This window comes from Stegodyphus dumicola, chromosome X2 (genome assembly GCF_044657685.1).
Source record: "Stegodyphus dumicola isolate Sdum_Otavi_A_Nest chromosome X2, ASM4465768v1".
Taxonomy (NCBI): Eukaryota; Metazoa; Arthropoda; class Arachnida; order Araneae; family Eresidae; genus Stegodyphus; species Stegodyphus dumicola.
Genome location: NC_140781.1, coordinates 107,474,930 through 107,493,367, shown reverse-complemented (window position 1 = coordinate 107,493,367; position 18,438 = coordinate 107,474,930). Strand labels below are relative to the sequence as shown.

Below are 18,438 nucleotides of genomic sequence, written 5' to 3'. Positions count from 1 at the left end.
TAGTGAACTCAACAGTCACAGGTGAAAATTCCATTGAGAACGAATTCATTAAAAGGTATTCGTCATTCAGCAAATTGATTAGAACTACTGCATGGTGTTTAAGGTTTGCGAACAACTGTAGAACCAATCCACCATTAAGACAAGAAAGTTTTTTGAGTGCTTCTGAACTACAGAATGCAACAAAGGTGCTAGTCAAATGTGTACAACATTCTGAATTTCAACCTGAAATTAAGTGCCTGCAGTCGAAACGATCAGTTCCAAGTAATAGTAAGGTTTTATCCTTAAATGTATTTCTGGATGAAGATGAACTTTTACGAGTTCGTGGGAGACTACGTTACTCCAATCTTTCAGAAGACCACAAACATCAACTTCTTTTACAAAAGACATCATTTCACTGAATTACTCATAGATTATTATCATAAAAAATCTCTTCATTCGGGCGTTCAAACAACACTTTCTCATATTAGACAATTATACTGGATACCTTCCGGACAAGATAGAGTTAGACGCGTTATAAGTAAATGCATGACATGCTTTCGAACAAGGAACCAAACCATAAACCAAATGATGGGAGACTTACCTAGAGATAGAGTTGTAATAACTAGACCATTCAAAAAAATAGGACTGGACTTTGCAGGTCCAGTTATCACCAAGCCTAATTTGAAAAGATCTAGAGTTATGTTTAAATCATACATCGCGATATTTATTTGCTTTAGTACAAAGGCTATTCATCTAGAAGTAGTATCGGATTTGTCTACTGAAGCCTTTCTAGCAAGAGTCATTTTCAGGGTGTAAAATTTTTCAGCCAGCAGATAATATATCATAACGTAAACGTTATTGCTATTCAATATTAATTGTTCTATCAATTTCAGTTACTTGCTTAATCATGATTTTTCAAAAAATATGTGACACCCTATGTGTAGCATAAACAGAAATTTAAAAAATCAAGAAAAATTGCTGTACTGAAATTTTAAAATTGTTGCATCCTGTGTATGTTCTTCATGAAATATGTTAGTGAGTTTTACCTTCCTTATTAAGAGCAAATATATTTTATATTGATTAAAAACTTGCAGTGAAAATCATGCTCTCTTTAATTAGTAGAGCTTACTAATATGATGATGGAAAATACAGAACTGTTCTTAATGGTACTCTTATCCCCAAGAAAAGGGATGTTATGGTTTGGTACCAGCATAATCTTTTATTAAGTACTGATATTTAAGTGCATATTTAAATCCTAGATGGTGAACAGGTTAGCCACCACAGGATTTTTACATTTTCCTGCATGTGACATAGTTAGTCATAGAAATCCCTGCTAAAGCAGCTTGCAGACCTTTATGGCCATAATCAATGTATTTCTTTTCCTTCTATGAAGTGATGCTTTCGGTTCATTTCACTATTATGCTGAAATGCAAACAGTACATTAAAAATTTTATGCTGGGAAATAAGATTCAATTTCTTAAAAATACCTGATTTGATTAATGCATAAGTTTTGTTGTAGATAATAAAAATTATTTTTTAAAACTTATAGAATTTCAAAAAAGTATCTCTTTTCTCTCTTGACACTACTTAATTCCTCAAGTCATATTCAGTTTATAACTTTATTTATTAGCCATTAAAATATTTTTATTTTATAATTTTTACAAAATTGTATGTATCGTATAAGGAAATTCAAACATTTTTAGTGATATTTTTAGTCAAATTATGTGAAATGTTTAATTTATTTTTTATTGTATATAGTACACAGTCCGAAATCTGAACTCGACGGGACTTCGGTGATTCCGGATTTGGGATTTTACTGGATATTACAAGGGGTGATCAAATGAAAAGGTACGAAATGACACGGGTACAAATGTAGACTTTATTCAAAATATACATCATAGACCTGAGCACAACGATCCCACTGATGAACAAGCCGCAGGATTCCTTGTTGCCTAATTCCTGTAGGCGTGACAAGATCCAGTCCTTCACAGCGTCCTTGAGTATGTCGTCCGAGTTGAAGCGTTTCCCTTTCAGGTGTTTCTTTAGTGGACCAAACACATGGAAATTGCAGGGCGACATGTCCAGACTGTAGGGCAGATGGTCCAAAGTCTCCCACTTGAAGTTGGCCAGTTCCATGTGTGTGACTCTGGAGACATGTGGGCACGCGTTATCATGGAGCAGAACCACACCCTCTGTGAGCAGCCCCGGTCTTTTGTTCTTTGTGGACCTGCGTAGATGTCGAAGTGTCTCACTACACATTGGAGTTAATAGTTTTTCTGTGCTCGAGGAGTTCCACAAGTAGCCGAACCTTGAACGTCGAAAAAGACGGTGAGCAACACACTGCCTGCTGATGGCACAGCTTTGAACTTTTTAGGGGGAGGTGACGACGTATGCTTCTCCTGCATGCTGTCCCGCTTTGTCTCTGGCTCGTAGTGATGGCACCAGGTCTCATCACCTGTGACGATCCGCTCCATGAAAGCGGGGTCTTCCTGATACCAAAACAAATGTTGCAGTGCTAGCCTGATATGCAGTTCCTTTTGCTGGTCAGTGAGCTGCTTCGGAACCCAAGCGTCACACACCTTCCGATATCGCAACCTGTCATCCACACAGTTCCATAGCTGACATCACAATGTTACACGCCGATCACTTCTCACTAGGTCGTCCACCTTGTCGAGATCGCTCGTGATGACAGTGTTTGCCTGGCCTGGTCATGGGTCATCATCATCCACACTGTCACGGATTGCACGAAAATGGGCACTCCATTTTCTGATAGACTTGTCAGAGACACATTTCTCCCCGTAAACTGTCACCATCCGGCGATAAATAGCTGCCGGTTTCTCACTTTCCGCTGTCAGAAATCGGATAACACCTCGCTGCTCCTCAGTCGTCGAATTTTGCAAAGCGAATGCCATCCTGGCCTCATACGGACTGCTGCATCATTTGGATGCCGCTTTTGATAAGAGCTCTGCTCTCTCCTGCGCATGCGGGCACCGACGCATGCTTTGATCCCAGTCAGAGATTACAATCGCATCCCAAGATGTCTTGCTACATTCTCCCATGGCAGAATATGCAAATATTTAACTGTTACGTTTTTATGTCGTTTCATACCTTTTCATTTGATCACCCCTTGTAGATCATCAGTTTAAATCTAGCAAGATGGCATGTATAAATTATTAAGTTAAAAATATGAAATAATGAAGTATTTATGATCTAAAAGGTATCAAAATTTACAAAAAATAAAAGCTTAAGATTTATTTGTTTACCTTATGAAACATTTCTTTCAATGTAAGCTGTTTAAGTTGCTTCGTTTTTTGTGCTAATACTTTCACTTTAATTCCGTAAACAGACATAATTTTTTGTTTAGTTACATTGTTGAGAAATTGTTGAAAAACTTCGAGAATTCCGACTAACTTGTCAATCAAAATTTTCTCGTCTTCATTAACTTCTTTGTCACTTTCTTCACTATCGGTAGCGGTATTTTCTGGATCTAGAACCATACTACAAATTTTGCCATTCATTGATTGATTGATGATTGAGAAGCATTATCATCACAATGAAAAACTTCTTTTAATAGCATCTTCATTTATTACCACTTCTCTACATTTCTTTACAAAATCTGTTAGTTAGAAAATTTCACTTTTGTTTTGCGATATCCGAAAACCTTTAAAATAGTGGCTATCATCATCAAGTTACTATCCTGCCCTATACATATTTGGCTATGCATCATGAGCTTGGCGACTAATGACAAGTTGTTTCATTAAATTTTATCTTGCTTCTATTGCACACTGAGACAGCTAAGTCTGAATTGTATTAGTTATTTATTATACTTATGTATCATGCACATGCTTAAGGCTTATCAAAGTTCTGAATAAATAAATTTTCACATATACTTATGTCTTATTGAGGGCCGGCGCTAGATATTTTACTGCCTGATGCAGTCTCTGTGGGTCCTAAATTCTGCGACTCGGTGCAGCCATACGAACCCTGGCACTGGTTCTGGGTTTATGTGAATAACAAATCAGTTATTCTTAATTCAAATAGCCCTAAATGTAATCTTAAAATTGATTGATGTAAATGTTTTATTGATGTATTTTTATTTTATAATTTTTACAAAATTGTATGTATCGTTTAAGGAAGTTCAAACATTTTTAGTGATATTTTTAGTCAAATTATGTAAAATGTTTAATTTATTTTTTATTGTATACAGTACACAGTCCGAAATCCAGACTCATAGGGACTTTGGTGATTCCGGATTTGGGATTTTTCCAGATATTAGATCATCAGTTTAAATGTAGCAAAATGGCATGTTAAAAAAAGTTAAAAATATGAAATCGTGATTTATGAAATGAAAGTATTTATGATCTAAAGGGTATCAAAATTTACAAAAAAAAAAAAAAAAAAAAAGCTTAAGATTTATTTGTTTACCTTATTAAACATTTCTTTCAATGTAAGCTGTTTGCTTCGTTTTTTGTGCTAATACTTTCACTTTAATTCCGTAGACAGACATAATCTCTTGTTTAGTTACATTGTTTGGGTCTGTGAGTATCATCAACAAAATCTATTTTTAACATATGGAAAGAAATTTTTCCTTCGTCAACATTTTTAGTGCATTTAACTTAAATCTGTAATCATCGCCAAGCATAATGTCAACATAAAAGGTTACCATACTCCTTTATTATTCAATTACTAACATAAAATAATTGTTTAGGCATCGCTACCTGAGTCATTACTCAAGTTTTCATATGTTGATAAATATGTGGTGATAAAAGGAAAGTAATAAATAATGATTCGCCAGTTTGGCATCAGATCAACGATGTATCTTTGTGGAATGTTCAGTTTGAGGTGTGTGCCAAGCAGATACGCAACAACAGAGCCAAATTACTGATCATACAAATGTATGCTAAAATGATTGTTTCTTCAATAACAAGGACGGCCCACCAGCGGCCGAGCGGTAAAGTCGCTGAACACTGGTAGTTCGGTCCGAGGTTCGAATCCCGTGAACGGGCTGGCTGCATGGGCTTTTTCATGATTTTCCCCATGTGTAACGTGTATACGAGTCAGTTCCCTTAGAAAGTCCTCCACGAAGGCATCCCTCTCTCCTTAGGCAGATAGCCCTAGTGTGCTTTGCCATAATTAAATACATCAACATCAATAACAAGGTATTTTATTTAGTGTCGAAGTGAAATTAAGAATCAGGACTCTCCAGATCTTTCATTATGCGCGGAGGGGGGAATCAAATGCCAATGCATAAAGCCTATGAAAAAAATGTTTTTGGTGGTTTTGAGGTTGGACTTTGTACTTTATTAATGTTAGTCTTGCTTTTCCTACCTTTTAAACTATGTTGATGTTTCAGGTCAAGGTGAAGCAATTTATGCTATTGGAGTTGCAGATGGAGGAACTCTGATTGGTTTAGGTGATGAAGAAATGAAAGAATCTCTTCAAACTCTGTATAAGATGGCAGAGAAACTTGGTGCTGATGTTACAAGTCTTAGTGAGAGAACCGTTGAAGATGAAAGGACTGGAGAAAAAAGAACTGTTGCAGAGGTGAGACAATTGAATTAATTTCATGACCATATTCAATTCCAGACAAATTAATATGCTGAATGTATCAGTCTAATTCAGTGATGTGTTAAAAGTACCTGTTTTATAATTTATTTAACTTACAAATAAATTATGAAGAGTCTATGAAAACTTCTTCAAAGATGACTTTAAGCAACTTGCACAGAATATAGTAGTAGCTCTCGTAATATCCAAAATTAATCAAACTGTGAACTTGCTAGCAAGAATATTGAAGTTTGTGTGAACATTAGTAACTGTAGATTTTTACTAGATTACTCTCTAATAATCATTAATGTCAGTAATAAAATATTGAATGGGAATATAGTATTAGATGGTTACTGAAATTTTTACTCAAAACTGGTTCCTACTACGTGGATGAAATGCATCATTATGATAAGCATTTTTGCTTGCAAGGGAATTTGCTTAGTTGGAAATTAATCAGAAAATTTACTTATTGGTGCATGTTCCAATCCTTATTTTTGTGACTTATTTTTGTGACTAGAAGTGACTTCCTTCCTTATTGTATAGCTCATAATATCTTTCTCTCCATTAATGCATTGAAAAATATCAGTTGTATGTTTACATTCAGCAAGGACATTAGTGATATTAGATGTTAATAATAAGAAGCTAAAGAAAACATAACAAAAATATATATGTGTATTTTGTGGAATATAAAACTATAGAATTTTTCTTTTGCTATTTTACCAAAATCATATGAATTACAAAATATGGAAAAATTATGTCAGTAGTAAAATATTGAATGGAAATATAGTATTAAGGCCCGTCTACACAGAGTGATTTCGTCAGCCGACAATATCTGAGATAGCTCGCCTGTCCACATGGAACGATTTTCTCGTTAGTACAGAAATTCACTCAGCCAATCACTGTGAAAGGAAGTGTTTCTGCCCTCTACAGCGTCACACTGTCTACGATTTGTAAACAAAACTTACAGTGTTGTCAAAATAATGGATGACTATTTTACTTTAAATTGTTACTATAGATACAATTTTGAACTTAGCTACTGCTGCAGAAGGGGAGGAAAAGAAAAATGCATTTGGACCAAAAATTGGGTCAAACGACGAAAAATTCATGGTGCCTTCGTAATACCATGCTCCGGGAGTTGCGTATTGAAGAATGATGTTTTTTTCCCTTACTTTTTTCTTTAGATTTTTAATGTGAGTAAATTGAATTCTTGTTTGATTTAAATTTTTGTCATGACTTAAAATTTTTAGGATATTTCAACTTCTTAAACAGCTCCTCTAATAACCTTGAAAAAATTACACATTATTACAGTTTTTTTTTTTTTTTTTTTAATTTATATGAAATAACTGTAGAAATTATTTTTGTCTTCCAGTTCCTCGTCCGAAAAATTTCTGATGATCAACATTCATTGGAACTAAGAGTTGCAGTTCTTGGTAGTTCTGATGTTGGTAAGAGTACTTTGCTAGGGGTCCTAACTCAAGGAGAGAAAGATAATGGACATGGCAGTGCTCGCCTGAACTTGTTTCGTCACCTTCATGAAATTCAAAGTGGTAGGACGAGCAGCATCAGTCATGAAATTTTAGGATTTGACTCTAAAGGCAGTGCAATGACATACAGTACTTGCAGGACAGCTGAAGAAATCTGTGACAGTTCCAAAAAACTTATAACATTTATTGATCTAGCTGGTCATCAGAAATATTTGAAGACAACAGTGTTTGGACTAACAGGTTTGAGTGTCATGTTTCTTTATTAACTGTAGATTTATTTATCCAAACAGTTGTATTTCGATAAGTTTACAATGAAAACACAATTAGCACAAAAATGCATGAAAGAACTTCTTAAGCAATTTTATTGTTTTTTTTTTTTTTTTTTTTTTTTTTTTTTAGTTACAGTTATATCCATTAGCTAACTATGTTCTAAGGAATCTAGATTTTAGTGATCTTCCTCTAAATTATCAGTCTCATAGGTCAGTTGATCTGTAATGTTAATACTTAACTGTAACTGTGATCTGTAATGTTAATAACTTATGAATATAAAAAAACTACCCTTCTAAAACAAGAATGAACATCATCCAAAGTTTGGGGGAAATTATGCCCTGAACTGTATTTAGAAAATGTGCCTACTGTATTTTAATTTGACGGAGAAAAAACTGCATTTGAAATTGTTTTCAATGTAAACCAACTGATCACAAGAAAATTTTGCTTCTGAAGGATTACTGTTTACTTCCAGTGCAGCCATTAACTGACATTCAAATCCACTTATCAAGTGAAAATGGTATTATAGCTATGTAGTTAATCAAGTGAAAATGATAGTCTCAAATAAGACTAAATATATAACAATCAAGTAAAAATGGTGTTTGAATGCAGATGCAGCAGACAGGTTTCTCATGAATAAGCTTCTGTGTGCAGTTGAGGTTAGCTTAACCAGGTCTGATTGCAGCTTTGGAGAACAGTGTTACTTCTTGCCTGGAAGAATGGTAAGTTTTAATTTGTATGATAGTCATGCAAAATGAAATCATTCCACTTTGCTTTTCTCATAAAACAACTGTTACTGAGGACTTTTGCAAAAAATCAAATGATAAACTATCACTTCAGCATGAATAGTTACCTGATTATGGCCGAAAACATCACGGATAAACCAATGCTAGGTGAAAACGTCGCAGTGCAATACATCATGGGAGAAAAGAAAGCAGAGAAAATATCATGGTCGAAAGTAAAGTGGTTAAAAAAAACTTTGCAGTTTCAAAACATTGTCGTTGAAAATATTGTAGTATAAATTAAAGTACCTACAAATCATCACATGCCGATACCATCGCACACATACATTTTTCAAATCCCATACTGACATATTATATAACTGACTTTCGTCATAACTAACCAATCGGAATCCAAAACGTTGATTTCACGTTACACATGAAAACATTAACGACACTTTAAGAAAAACAAAATATAATTTTCAGTAAAACAATATCAGATTAACAAATGTGAAAGAAAATAATTTTATAATTAACTAAGCAATTTTTATAGAGGTAACTTCATGCAGTTATTTTTTTATCTTCCTTTTTCTAAGCATTTTTAGACTGTATTCTTCATACAAAAAGTATCAGTAAAACTTTATAAAAAAAAGGTTAATTTATTAATGACCTTTATTATTTAACTATGTAAATTTAAAATCCTCTTAAGTGCTGTAATTTTCATTAATTTTCAACTCATTTTCAGTTTTTAAGTTTCCTTCTTATTTTTTTGGCAAAAATTTATTAGTTCATTCAAAAATATGAAATATAAAATTAAAAGAATCCCTCTTTCCTTCCTGCACTCCCAAATCATTATGCAAACATGCATTTACAACTTTTAAAACGTGAAAATGCATAAAGGCCTGAAACACCTGTATGTTTAATGTTATCATCACACGATGATTTGTAGGTACTTTATTTTTTTATAATGATATTTTCGATGATGATGTTTTTAAACCACAAAGTTTTTTAACCACTTTATTTTCGACAGCGATATTTTGTACGACGATATTTTAGAACTGTGATGTTTTCTCTTTGCTTTCTTTTCTTCCAAGTTTTTTGTACTTCAACGTTTTCATCCAGGATGTTTTCGGCGGACACCCAGTTACCCAGGTCTCAAACAGTAGAATTTCTGAAGGTGCAATTACTAAAGACAGAGCTGTATGGAGATCATTATCATCGACATCCAAAATTTTTTGGATGTTGATCCTGTATCCAATGGCATATGTTAGTTTCTCTGTCCAGTAGCAGTTCATGGAATAAAATCCCTGAACACTGATATAGTCATCCTTTCCCTTAGGCAGTCTGCCACCATATGCTTTGCCTTAATTAACAGAAATTAAACTATTATTGATTTTCCCTTAAAAATGCTGTTCCACATTTGTCTTCTAGCAGTGCATAATACTTATAACCAGCACCCAGATTTTTATGACCTAAAATTGACTGAAAATGCCTTAAATAAAAAAATCTCCAAAATAATTAATATGAAAATTGGCACAACTGACAAACATTAACAAATGGATTGAAACCCTAACAGTTACACATATCTGTCACTTGAATTTTATTTTGTGTAAATTTTCAACCTTATACAAATGTATTACAATTGCATTGAATTATTAAATGCTTCTTGCTGTTTTCAAAAATGAAAAATCTTTTGTTATCTCTGTATGTTTTTATATTGAGCTAGAAAAGTTCAAGCTAAAGAGCCAAGAAAGGTTAGTATAGAAAAATTCACAGAAGTGACATTCATACATTGTGGATAAGTGTGTTGTAATAGATATGACTAACAAGTTACGTAATCCATTTTCTGTAGGCAGGCAGCTCTGCCTGTCTAGTAAAAATGACTTCATAGGAGATGGAACAGCGTTATTTCAACAGTATATGTATTTTTCAGTTTGATTACTAGAATGTGCTCTATAGTGCCCCCAAAATGCTCTAAAAATTTTTGAAAAGGCTTTAAAAGAAGAAAATACTGAAAAAATCCAAAACAAGGAAAAAATGTGTTATAAGGTATTTCTCCCACTTTCCTAGCATCCTTCGTGGTGTAGTGGTTCTGCACACTGAGCCGGTATTTCAGAGGTCCGTGGTTCAATTCCCGGCGAAGGCGGTTGTTAATTTTTCATCTCTCTTGCCTCTCAAAAAATCCTAATGCCTCTACAGTGGCGCCCGAACTAAAAGGGTTGTGGATGATGATTCTCCACACCCAGGATTTGGCGACTAGGTCCCCCTAAAACCCTAGTCGCTCTTTAAAAAGGGGAGTATATAAGGTATTTCTCCCACTTTCCTAGCGTCCTTCATGGTGTAGTGGTTCTGCACACTGAGCCGGTATTTCAGAGGTCCGTGGTTCGATTCCCGGCGAAGGCGGTTGTTAATTTTTCATCTCTCTTGCCTCTCAAAAAATCCTAATGCCTCTATAGTGTATGTCATCAAAGTTCAGGCCTTGCTGATATCACTCAACATTCTTGATAATAAATTAATTTTTCATCTTTTAAAAGGACACAGGTGTAATCAAACAGATTAGCATAATAAAGTGTCATATCCAAAAAATCTCATAATTTTATGTATTTTTGTGCTAAGAGTGTTATTTTACATCACACAGTCTCTGAAATGTAAATTTTTTTAGATGTATGTTGAGCTTTGGTTCTTTGTAATACATGGTGCAGCAAATTTCTCATGTTTTAAAGATTATAAAAAAAAAAAAAAAAACATAGTAAATGCTATGTAGAATTTTATTTTCTGGTCAAAAGTGTAGAAATTATAATTTATTTTTATTTGGTGTTAAAGATATTTAGATGGTCATCTTCATTCATGATTTACATTTGCAACAAATTTTAAAAACTTCCCTTCCCCAGTGAGTGATTCCTAGTATTAGCATTGCAGTTTTTTTTTTATGTAAAACAAACATGATTTATCAAAGATTCTTGATCAGTGCTTTTAGACCTCAGCTTTCAGGTAGTCCAAAAAAGAGCTACAGGAGGTATTATTAAATGAACCAGCAGGCCATCTAACATCAGGTCATAAAGAGATTGAGTGTCCTAGAATGTTTTCATAAAGTTTTCATTGAACCGTACTTAATACTATAACCACATCTCTACCTTTCTCAGTTCGTAAATTTCACTTCCAGACATATAGTAGCATCTCAAGATACTGAAACTGTTTAGCTTTCATTTTTAAAAAGATAAGGCCATGAACGGCAATTTCTTAACAACAGGCCAAACAACAACATAGCAGTTCTGTAGTGGTGTTTTAGGTTGATAATAAGGATTCTATTCTGGCCATTAATGAAAGTGTTTTTTTTTTTTTTTTTTTTTTTTTTTTTGTTGCAAAAGCAAAAAAATTGTTACAATACATAAAATGTATCAGAGACCAGTTAGCTATTATTACAAATATTTATTAGACAGTACAACAACAACATCACAAGAAAATTTTGCTTCTGAAGGATTACTGTTTACTTCCAGTGCAGCCATTAACTGACATTCAAATCCACTTATCAAGTGAAAATGGTATTATAGCTATGTAGTTAATCAAGTGAAAATGATAGTCTCAAATAAGACTAAATATATAACAATCAAGTAAAAATGGTGTTTGAATGCAGATGCAGCAGACAGGTTTCTCATGAATAAGCTTCTGTGTGCAGTTGAGGTTAGCTTAACCAGGTCTGATTGCAGCTTTGGAGAACAGTGTTACTTCTTGCCTGGAAGAATGGTAAGTTTTAATTTGTATGATAGTCATGCAAAATGAAATCATTCCACTTTGCTTTTCTCATAAAACAACTGTTACTGAGGACATGATTTTTTGCAAAAAAACTTTTAAAACTTTTACTAAACTATCACTTCAGCATGAATAGTTACCTGATTACGGCCGAAAACATCACGGATAAACCAATGCTAGGTGAAAACGTCGCAGTGCAAAACATCATGGGAGAAAAGAAAGCAGAGAAAATATCATGGTCGAAAGTAAAGTGGTTAAAAAAAACTTTGCAGTTTAAAAACATTGTCGTTGAAAACAACAAATGAAAACATATAATGCTAACTATAATAAGTAGGATGGAATAAGTTTTTATTCATATAAAATTATTGCATATGATTTTGCCAATTGTATTTAATAGGTAGGTATTTACCTTCAGCACTTACCCAAAGAACATGTAACAGAATATTTGTCTGAGATGGGTCAAAGAAGCATTAGTCTTTGAAACAGATGAAGGTGAAATATTCGCACTGCTTGAATTTTTAGTAACTAACTAGGATATTCAGATTATGCCTTCCAGTCTTCAGCTAGTCCAGATCTGCTTGTTGCTTCACCATCACTAGTTTTTTGAATTTCTGGAAGTTCTATGATCATAATATTTGGCTGTAGTGTGTGAATATCCTCATCATAGCATTAGAGGATCTATTCTTGATCTAAAAATGAATGAGTATCATGGTCAACATTTTTTCCCATCCTTCTTCTGTCATTAATAGGTCTAAGTTCCATAGGAATTTGTCTCCATTCTCCATAAGAATTTTTTTTTTTTTTTTTTGCTGTTAAAAGGTTCTGTGCTTTCCTTCTGTGTGCTTAATTCCATCTTTAACAGTCTTCATTTTTGTGAAGTAAACAACAAATGAAACAAACAAAAATACTGTGACAAATACTCACCATCACTATTTAATATGAAAGTACACTAAACTTGAGTATCCTTGACAACATGTTAAATATCAGATTCAGTCTTTTCTATTGTGTGATATGTAGAATACATCAGGGGTTAAATTAACCATCATTTTAAACATAGCACCAAAAGCATGTAAATAGAATATACAGTACAAAGTCCGTAATCCAGACTCGTCGGGACTTCGGCCATTCCGGATTAGGGGTTTTTCCGGATTATAGATCGTCCATTTAAATCTGGTAAGATCGCATTCAGAAATTATACAATTAAAAATATGAAACCGTAATGTAGGAAATAAAGATCAATTATGATCTAAAGGGTATCAAAATTTACACAAAGAAAAGCTTAATATTTATTTGTTTACTTTATTAAACATTTCTTTCAATGTAAGTTGTTTAAGTCGCTTCGCTTTTTTTGCTAATACTTTCTTTTTAATTCTATAAACAGACATAATTTCTTGTTCAGTTACAAAGTTCCACTATTCACATCCTGTAATTGCTGTGTCGAGAATACCGACTAACTTGTCAATCAAAATTTTTTCATTTTCAATAACCTCCCTGTCACTTTCTTCACTATTGGAAGTGGTATTTTCTGGATCTAGAACCATACTACAGATTTCACGTCCGTTAATTGATTGATGATTGGGGCATTATCATCGCAATGGAAAACTTCTGTTATATCATCTTCATTTATTACCGCTTCTCCACATTTTTTTACAAAATCTTGAAAATTTCACCTTTAGTTTGCGATGCCCGAAAACCTTCAAATTTGCGGCTATCATCTTCATCGTCCTCCCCATGAAATTGAAATATGGTAGCTGGTCATAAATTATGCCAAGCATTTTTTAACATATCTGGAAACACATCATCCCAAAATCTTGTGATTCTCCACACAGCAGATTTTATGCTAAAAAATTTAAAACATCTTGAATAGTCTTGCTATTTTATATTTGCATTTCAGCACGTGCTTTATTCCCATATCCATAGGCTGAATGATGGACGTACAATAACCACATTTGGAGGGAAGAATAATATGGATACATTATCTTTCACTAAAACTTTAAGTGAAGTATGGGTCGAACAGTTGTCAACAATCAGGACTATTTCTGAGTCATCGGGTAAACCAACCGAATTCAAATGTCGCCGAGCCTCGGGTATAAAATGATTTTCAAACCAATCATTCATCAACGCTTGTGTCATCCATGCTCTTTTATTTGTGTGATATATAATAGGAAAAATCGTTACTCCTTTAAATGCTCGAGGTCGTGCATGTATTCCGATTACAAAAAGTTTGCACTTGTGCATACCTGCGCAGTTGTGCACGCTAAAATTGTTAGTCTCGCTTTGGAATCTTTGACACCAGTTGGAGCCTTTTCTGTAGAGGTTGCCAAGGTATTTCACGGTACATATTGCCAGAAAAAAAAAACAGTTTCATCAGCGTTGTAAATTTGTTCTGGAGATAATTGTTCTCTATTAATGAGTTCAATGAATTCATCTGCAAATTGTCCAGCAGCTTCAGTATCAGCTGAAGACTTTTTCACCTGAAATTTTTAATTGTCTTATACCATGGCGGTTTTTTAATTTGGTTAACCAACCTGTCGAATATGTGCACTCAGTGTTTAGTTCATTTCTTCATGAAATATTTTGGCTTGAGCCAATTAGCATTGGACCTGTCAATGGCACGCCCTCACTGCGATGCTGTCTGACCCATTCAATCATCACTTTGTCATTATCGTCACTTTTAGCATAACGAACCCTTTTCTGTTATTCATTGCAAGTGGGGTGTCGAAATCCACAAAAAATTCAAAAAGTTCAATCAAATTCTTTTTCTTTTTGCTTATGTCATATACAGTTGACTTTCCAATATCTTACTCCTCGCATAAGTTTGAGGCGGATATGCCTTTATGCATTTTTTGCAGCAATTTCCCTTTTTGTTCGATGGACATCGAAACATGCTTTTGCTTTGTAGATCCTTTGGCAGCTCCAGAATTGGAAAAATGTTTTTTTTTTTTTTTTTTTTTTTTTTTTTTTTTTTTTTTTTGACACAATCGAAAGTTCAAGCTTAATTTTTATAAAATTGCTCGAACAGTCTTCAAAAAATAATAAGCCGGATCCAATTAGAAGGTTAAGGAACAACACAATCTGCAACATTAACAATGCCTTAGAACCAGTAAAGATAATTTTAGCCTAGCTTATACCGTCCGTTATACATTAAATGTGAATGCATAAAGCATACCAAAAAAAAAGTTTGTGACTTTGAGGTCCGGATAATGGACGTCCTAATTACGGGCTTTGTACTGTATTAAGAAGTTAATTTTGCATAAAATCTCTCTCTCTCTCTCAATATATATATATATATATATATATATAATTTTCACAACTGTTTGTCATCAGTTAATAAATAAATTAGAATAATTTAAGATTAATTTTTTCTCCATAAATGCCATTCAATGATATTCTTTCATTATGTACTAGTGTATAACTTTCTTTAACTTAAAATTTTGTTAAGTTTGGGTGCCAAAAGAATTTTCACACATATAATTTATAACTTTCCAAATGCTGAAAATATATTCTCATGAAGTTTTATGACTTTAAAAGTATACAAAAAATTCATTAAACTAGAAATGTTTTTTATTTATGTAAATAATGTTTGGCTCTGTGCCAATACTGAAGACTGTGAGACTGTGATACGATCTCTTATTTTAAAAACTTTCATCAACACTTTTCATGACAGTTTGCATAGAAATGTTCCATCTCTTAATCTGTTAACATCAGAAACCTTTTCTGGAACTGATATTTTACTTTTAGTTAAATAAAAATGCTAACATCCTGCTTTTCTATTTACACTTTTTTATTTTTTTTATTACAAGTACAAAATTTTCCTAATTAAATGTCTAAGGATATATAAAAAGTTGGAATTTGTATGTTTCATGCAGCATCAATTTTTTTAAATTTATTTAAGAAGGTCTGTGCATGAAAAATTGCATCATTTAAAACATATGTAATTAGAAATATATATTTTTATGACCAGCAGTTGTGAAAACAAAGGCCAGCTACAAACTTATATGGGTATGGTGTGTGTTATGAGACTCTACCTGAATTTTGTTCATTCAGTCGGTCCATTATAAGAAACGTAAAGAGAGATTTATAATTAAGTAATACGGGCAATCCACCCAGTTAATTCACTATAAAACAGGCAATCCACCTTAATGCAAAATTGTGGTGCATTTTTTTTTAATTCTAAAAACATAAAAACAATACAGTGTTGCCAAACCGTAAAATTTAACCTTTAAAGAAATTACATTTATACAACCGTTGAGTTGCTCGTGACATCTCCTACCTTTTGATTTATGGTGAGTGGAACATAATCAAAATACAATATACTTAATAACAAGGCTAAACAGTGCTTAGTATAATCATAAAAGGGAAAAACTAATTAAAACGCGAAGGTTTTACAATAGTTCTACCACATCTAGTTTTAATTATCTTATCAGGAGGTTTAAAGTAAATTTCTTTACAAGCAGGAATGTTAAATTGGTTTTGTTTAGGTAAAAATCAAGTTCTCGTCGTCCATCATTTCCAAAGGATACAATCGTTGCACAGGACGGAGCAATTCACCTGCAGCTGTTTTCACCTTTGCCACTGTAACATAATTATCTTGACTCTGGAATAGTTCAATAACTCGACCCAATGGCCAGTCCAATCTTTTTTTGTTGTCACTTCCCACAAGTACCACATCTCCTAAATATATTTGTCTTCAAGTAGCTTTATTATCTCTGGACTGAATTAGGAGACTCAAATATTCATCTCTAAATCTTTTTCTGAGATATTGCTGTAATTTCTGTTGATGTCTATATCTCTTAGTGATATTGACTTCATCTATATGGTCCAAGTCCAGAACTCTCACCGTTCTTATATCCTGAATGAACATTGAGGGTGTTAAAGGCATTAAATCTTCAGGATCTTCAGACAAATAATTTAACGCTCTTGCATTGATTATAGATTCAGTATCACAGAGAATGGTACACAGTTCCTCATATCTCAAGCAAGCTGTTCCTAATATTCTTCTCAAAATTTTCTTAACCATCTGAATAATATGCTCCCTGTCACTATACATAGTTTTTGGTCATCCACATCTAGCTATGAACCTTCTGAAGCCCAACAAAAAATCGTAAGTGGAAAGTCCTTGTATCAGTTAAAGATGTATAACCCTATAAACGGCACAGGTGAATAAAAGTATCCAACTTTTCTTTCCATCCTTTAGATAAAGAGGTCCAGATAAGTCTACTCCAGGTACTTCAAAAACCAGAGCATCTCGGATCATATCTTCAGGCAGTGGGGCTGGAACTGTTCCGATTTTTTTTGCGTTATATCTTTTGCATCAAATGCATTTTCGATTACCCTTTTAACTGTTTTGTGTCCTCTTAAAATCCAAAAGCGTTGATAAATATCTGTCAAAACAATTTGAACTCCAGCGTGGGAAAGTACTGTATGTCTTTTGAAAATTAACTTTTCTACAATTTGATGATCAGGAAGTAAAAGTATGGGACATACGAAATAATATGTATCATCTCTTTGAAGGATTTTTTGTCTTAAGTCTCATTAAACCTTCTTTATCAGTGAAAATGCAAAGAGTTTTCAACTTTGATTTTGTAGATTCGTTTTGGAAAGATTCTTTCTCAGCCTTTTCTCAGCTGCTTCTATTTCCTGAACAGATAATTCTTCCTTCGGTTTGTGATCGGAATTTCTAGAATTATGAATCCAAGCTATCTGCCGAATAATTCTCGAATATTTAGAAAAACGAACAAGTACCATTTTTCGTTAGGAGCAATTGAGGTAACTAAGGCAGTTATGCCCTTTTTTCTTTCTTTAGAAATGTCTTCCATATTTTATTTAATTTCAGAGACAGGCCAATTTTCTTCAGGCTGTTTAAGCCACGGTGGACCCTCCTACCATCTCACTCTGAGCAAAACTCCAGCGGAATATCCTTTGAATGGAAGATCAGCCGGATTGTCGCTTCCTGGAATATGCTTCCATTGTTCCTTTGATGTTTAATTTATTATTTCCTTCACTTGATTATTTACAAATGTTGCCCAGTTATCTTCATGCTTGATCCAGAACATAACGGTAGAGGAGTCAGTATAACAGGTTCTTGATATTCCCTTTAAATCCATTGCTTCTTTCACTGTTGCAGTGAGAAGAGCTCCGATCAAGTATGCTAACAATTCTAATCGAGGCATCGTTATCTTTGTTAAAGGAGCCACTCTACTTTTAGCTTCAATGAAATGAACCTTTATCCCTTTCTCACATTCGCTTCGTAGTAATACGATTGTGCTATAGGCGGACTTGCTCGCGTCACAAAAATATGAAAACTCAATTTTTCTTCAGTGACATTGCTTTGGACATATCTTGGAATTTTGATCTCTGTCAATGATGTAAATCTTCAAGCCATTTATTGAACTCCAGGCGAATATCTTCTAGACAGATTTCATCCCAACCAATCTTCAGATTTCAGCTATTCTGTATTAACAGTTTCAAACGCGTCGTTACTGGACACAGAATTCCTATAGGATCGAAGATGCTGTGAACTGTCGAAAGAATATATCTTCTGGTAGTGGGTTTTTGCTTGAACACAATTTTTTTCAAGATCACAAAACAGAACATCTTTAGTTTTATCCTATAATAATTCAAGAACAGGGACAAGTTTTTTTTTTTTTTTTTTTTTTTTACATTCTTCAACTGTTAGACTGGAATGCTCCAAT

General features: G+C 33.6%; 1 protein-coding gene across 3 annotated transcripts in view; it reads left to right on the top strand.

Annotated features, from left to right (window-relative positions):
* The window catches only part of LOC118191579 (GTP-binding protein 2), a 107,920-nt gene that overhangs the window by 36,492 nt on the left and 52,990 nt on the right, over nucleotides 1-18,438 (top strand). For all 3 annotated transcript variants that reach the window (XM_085810121.1, XM_085810120.1, XM_085810119.1), the window contains 2 exons: nucleotides 5,333-5,523; nucleotides 6,893-7,247. In XM_085810121.1, coding sequence (XP_085666247.1) covers nucleotides 5,333-5,523; nucleotides 6,893-7,247 — 546 coding nt within the window. The remainder of the gene's footprint in view (nucleotides 1-5,332; nucleotides 5,524-6,892; nucleotides 7,248-18,438) is intronic.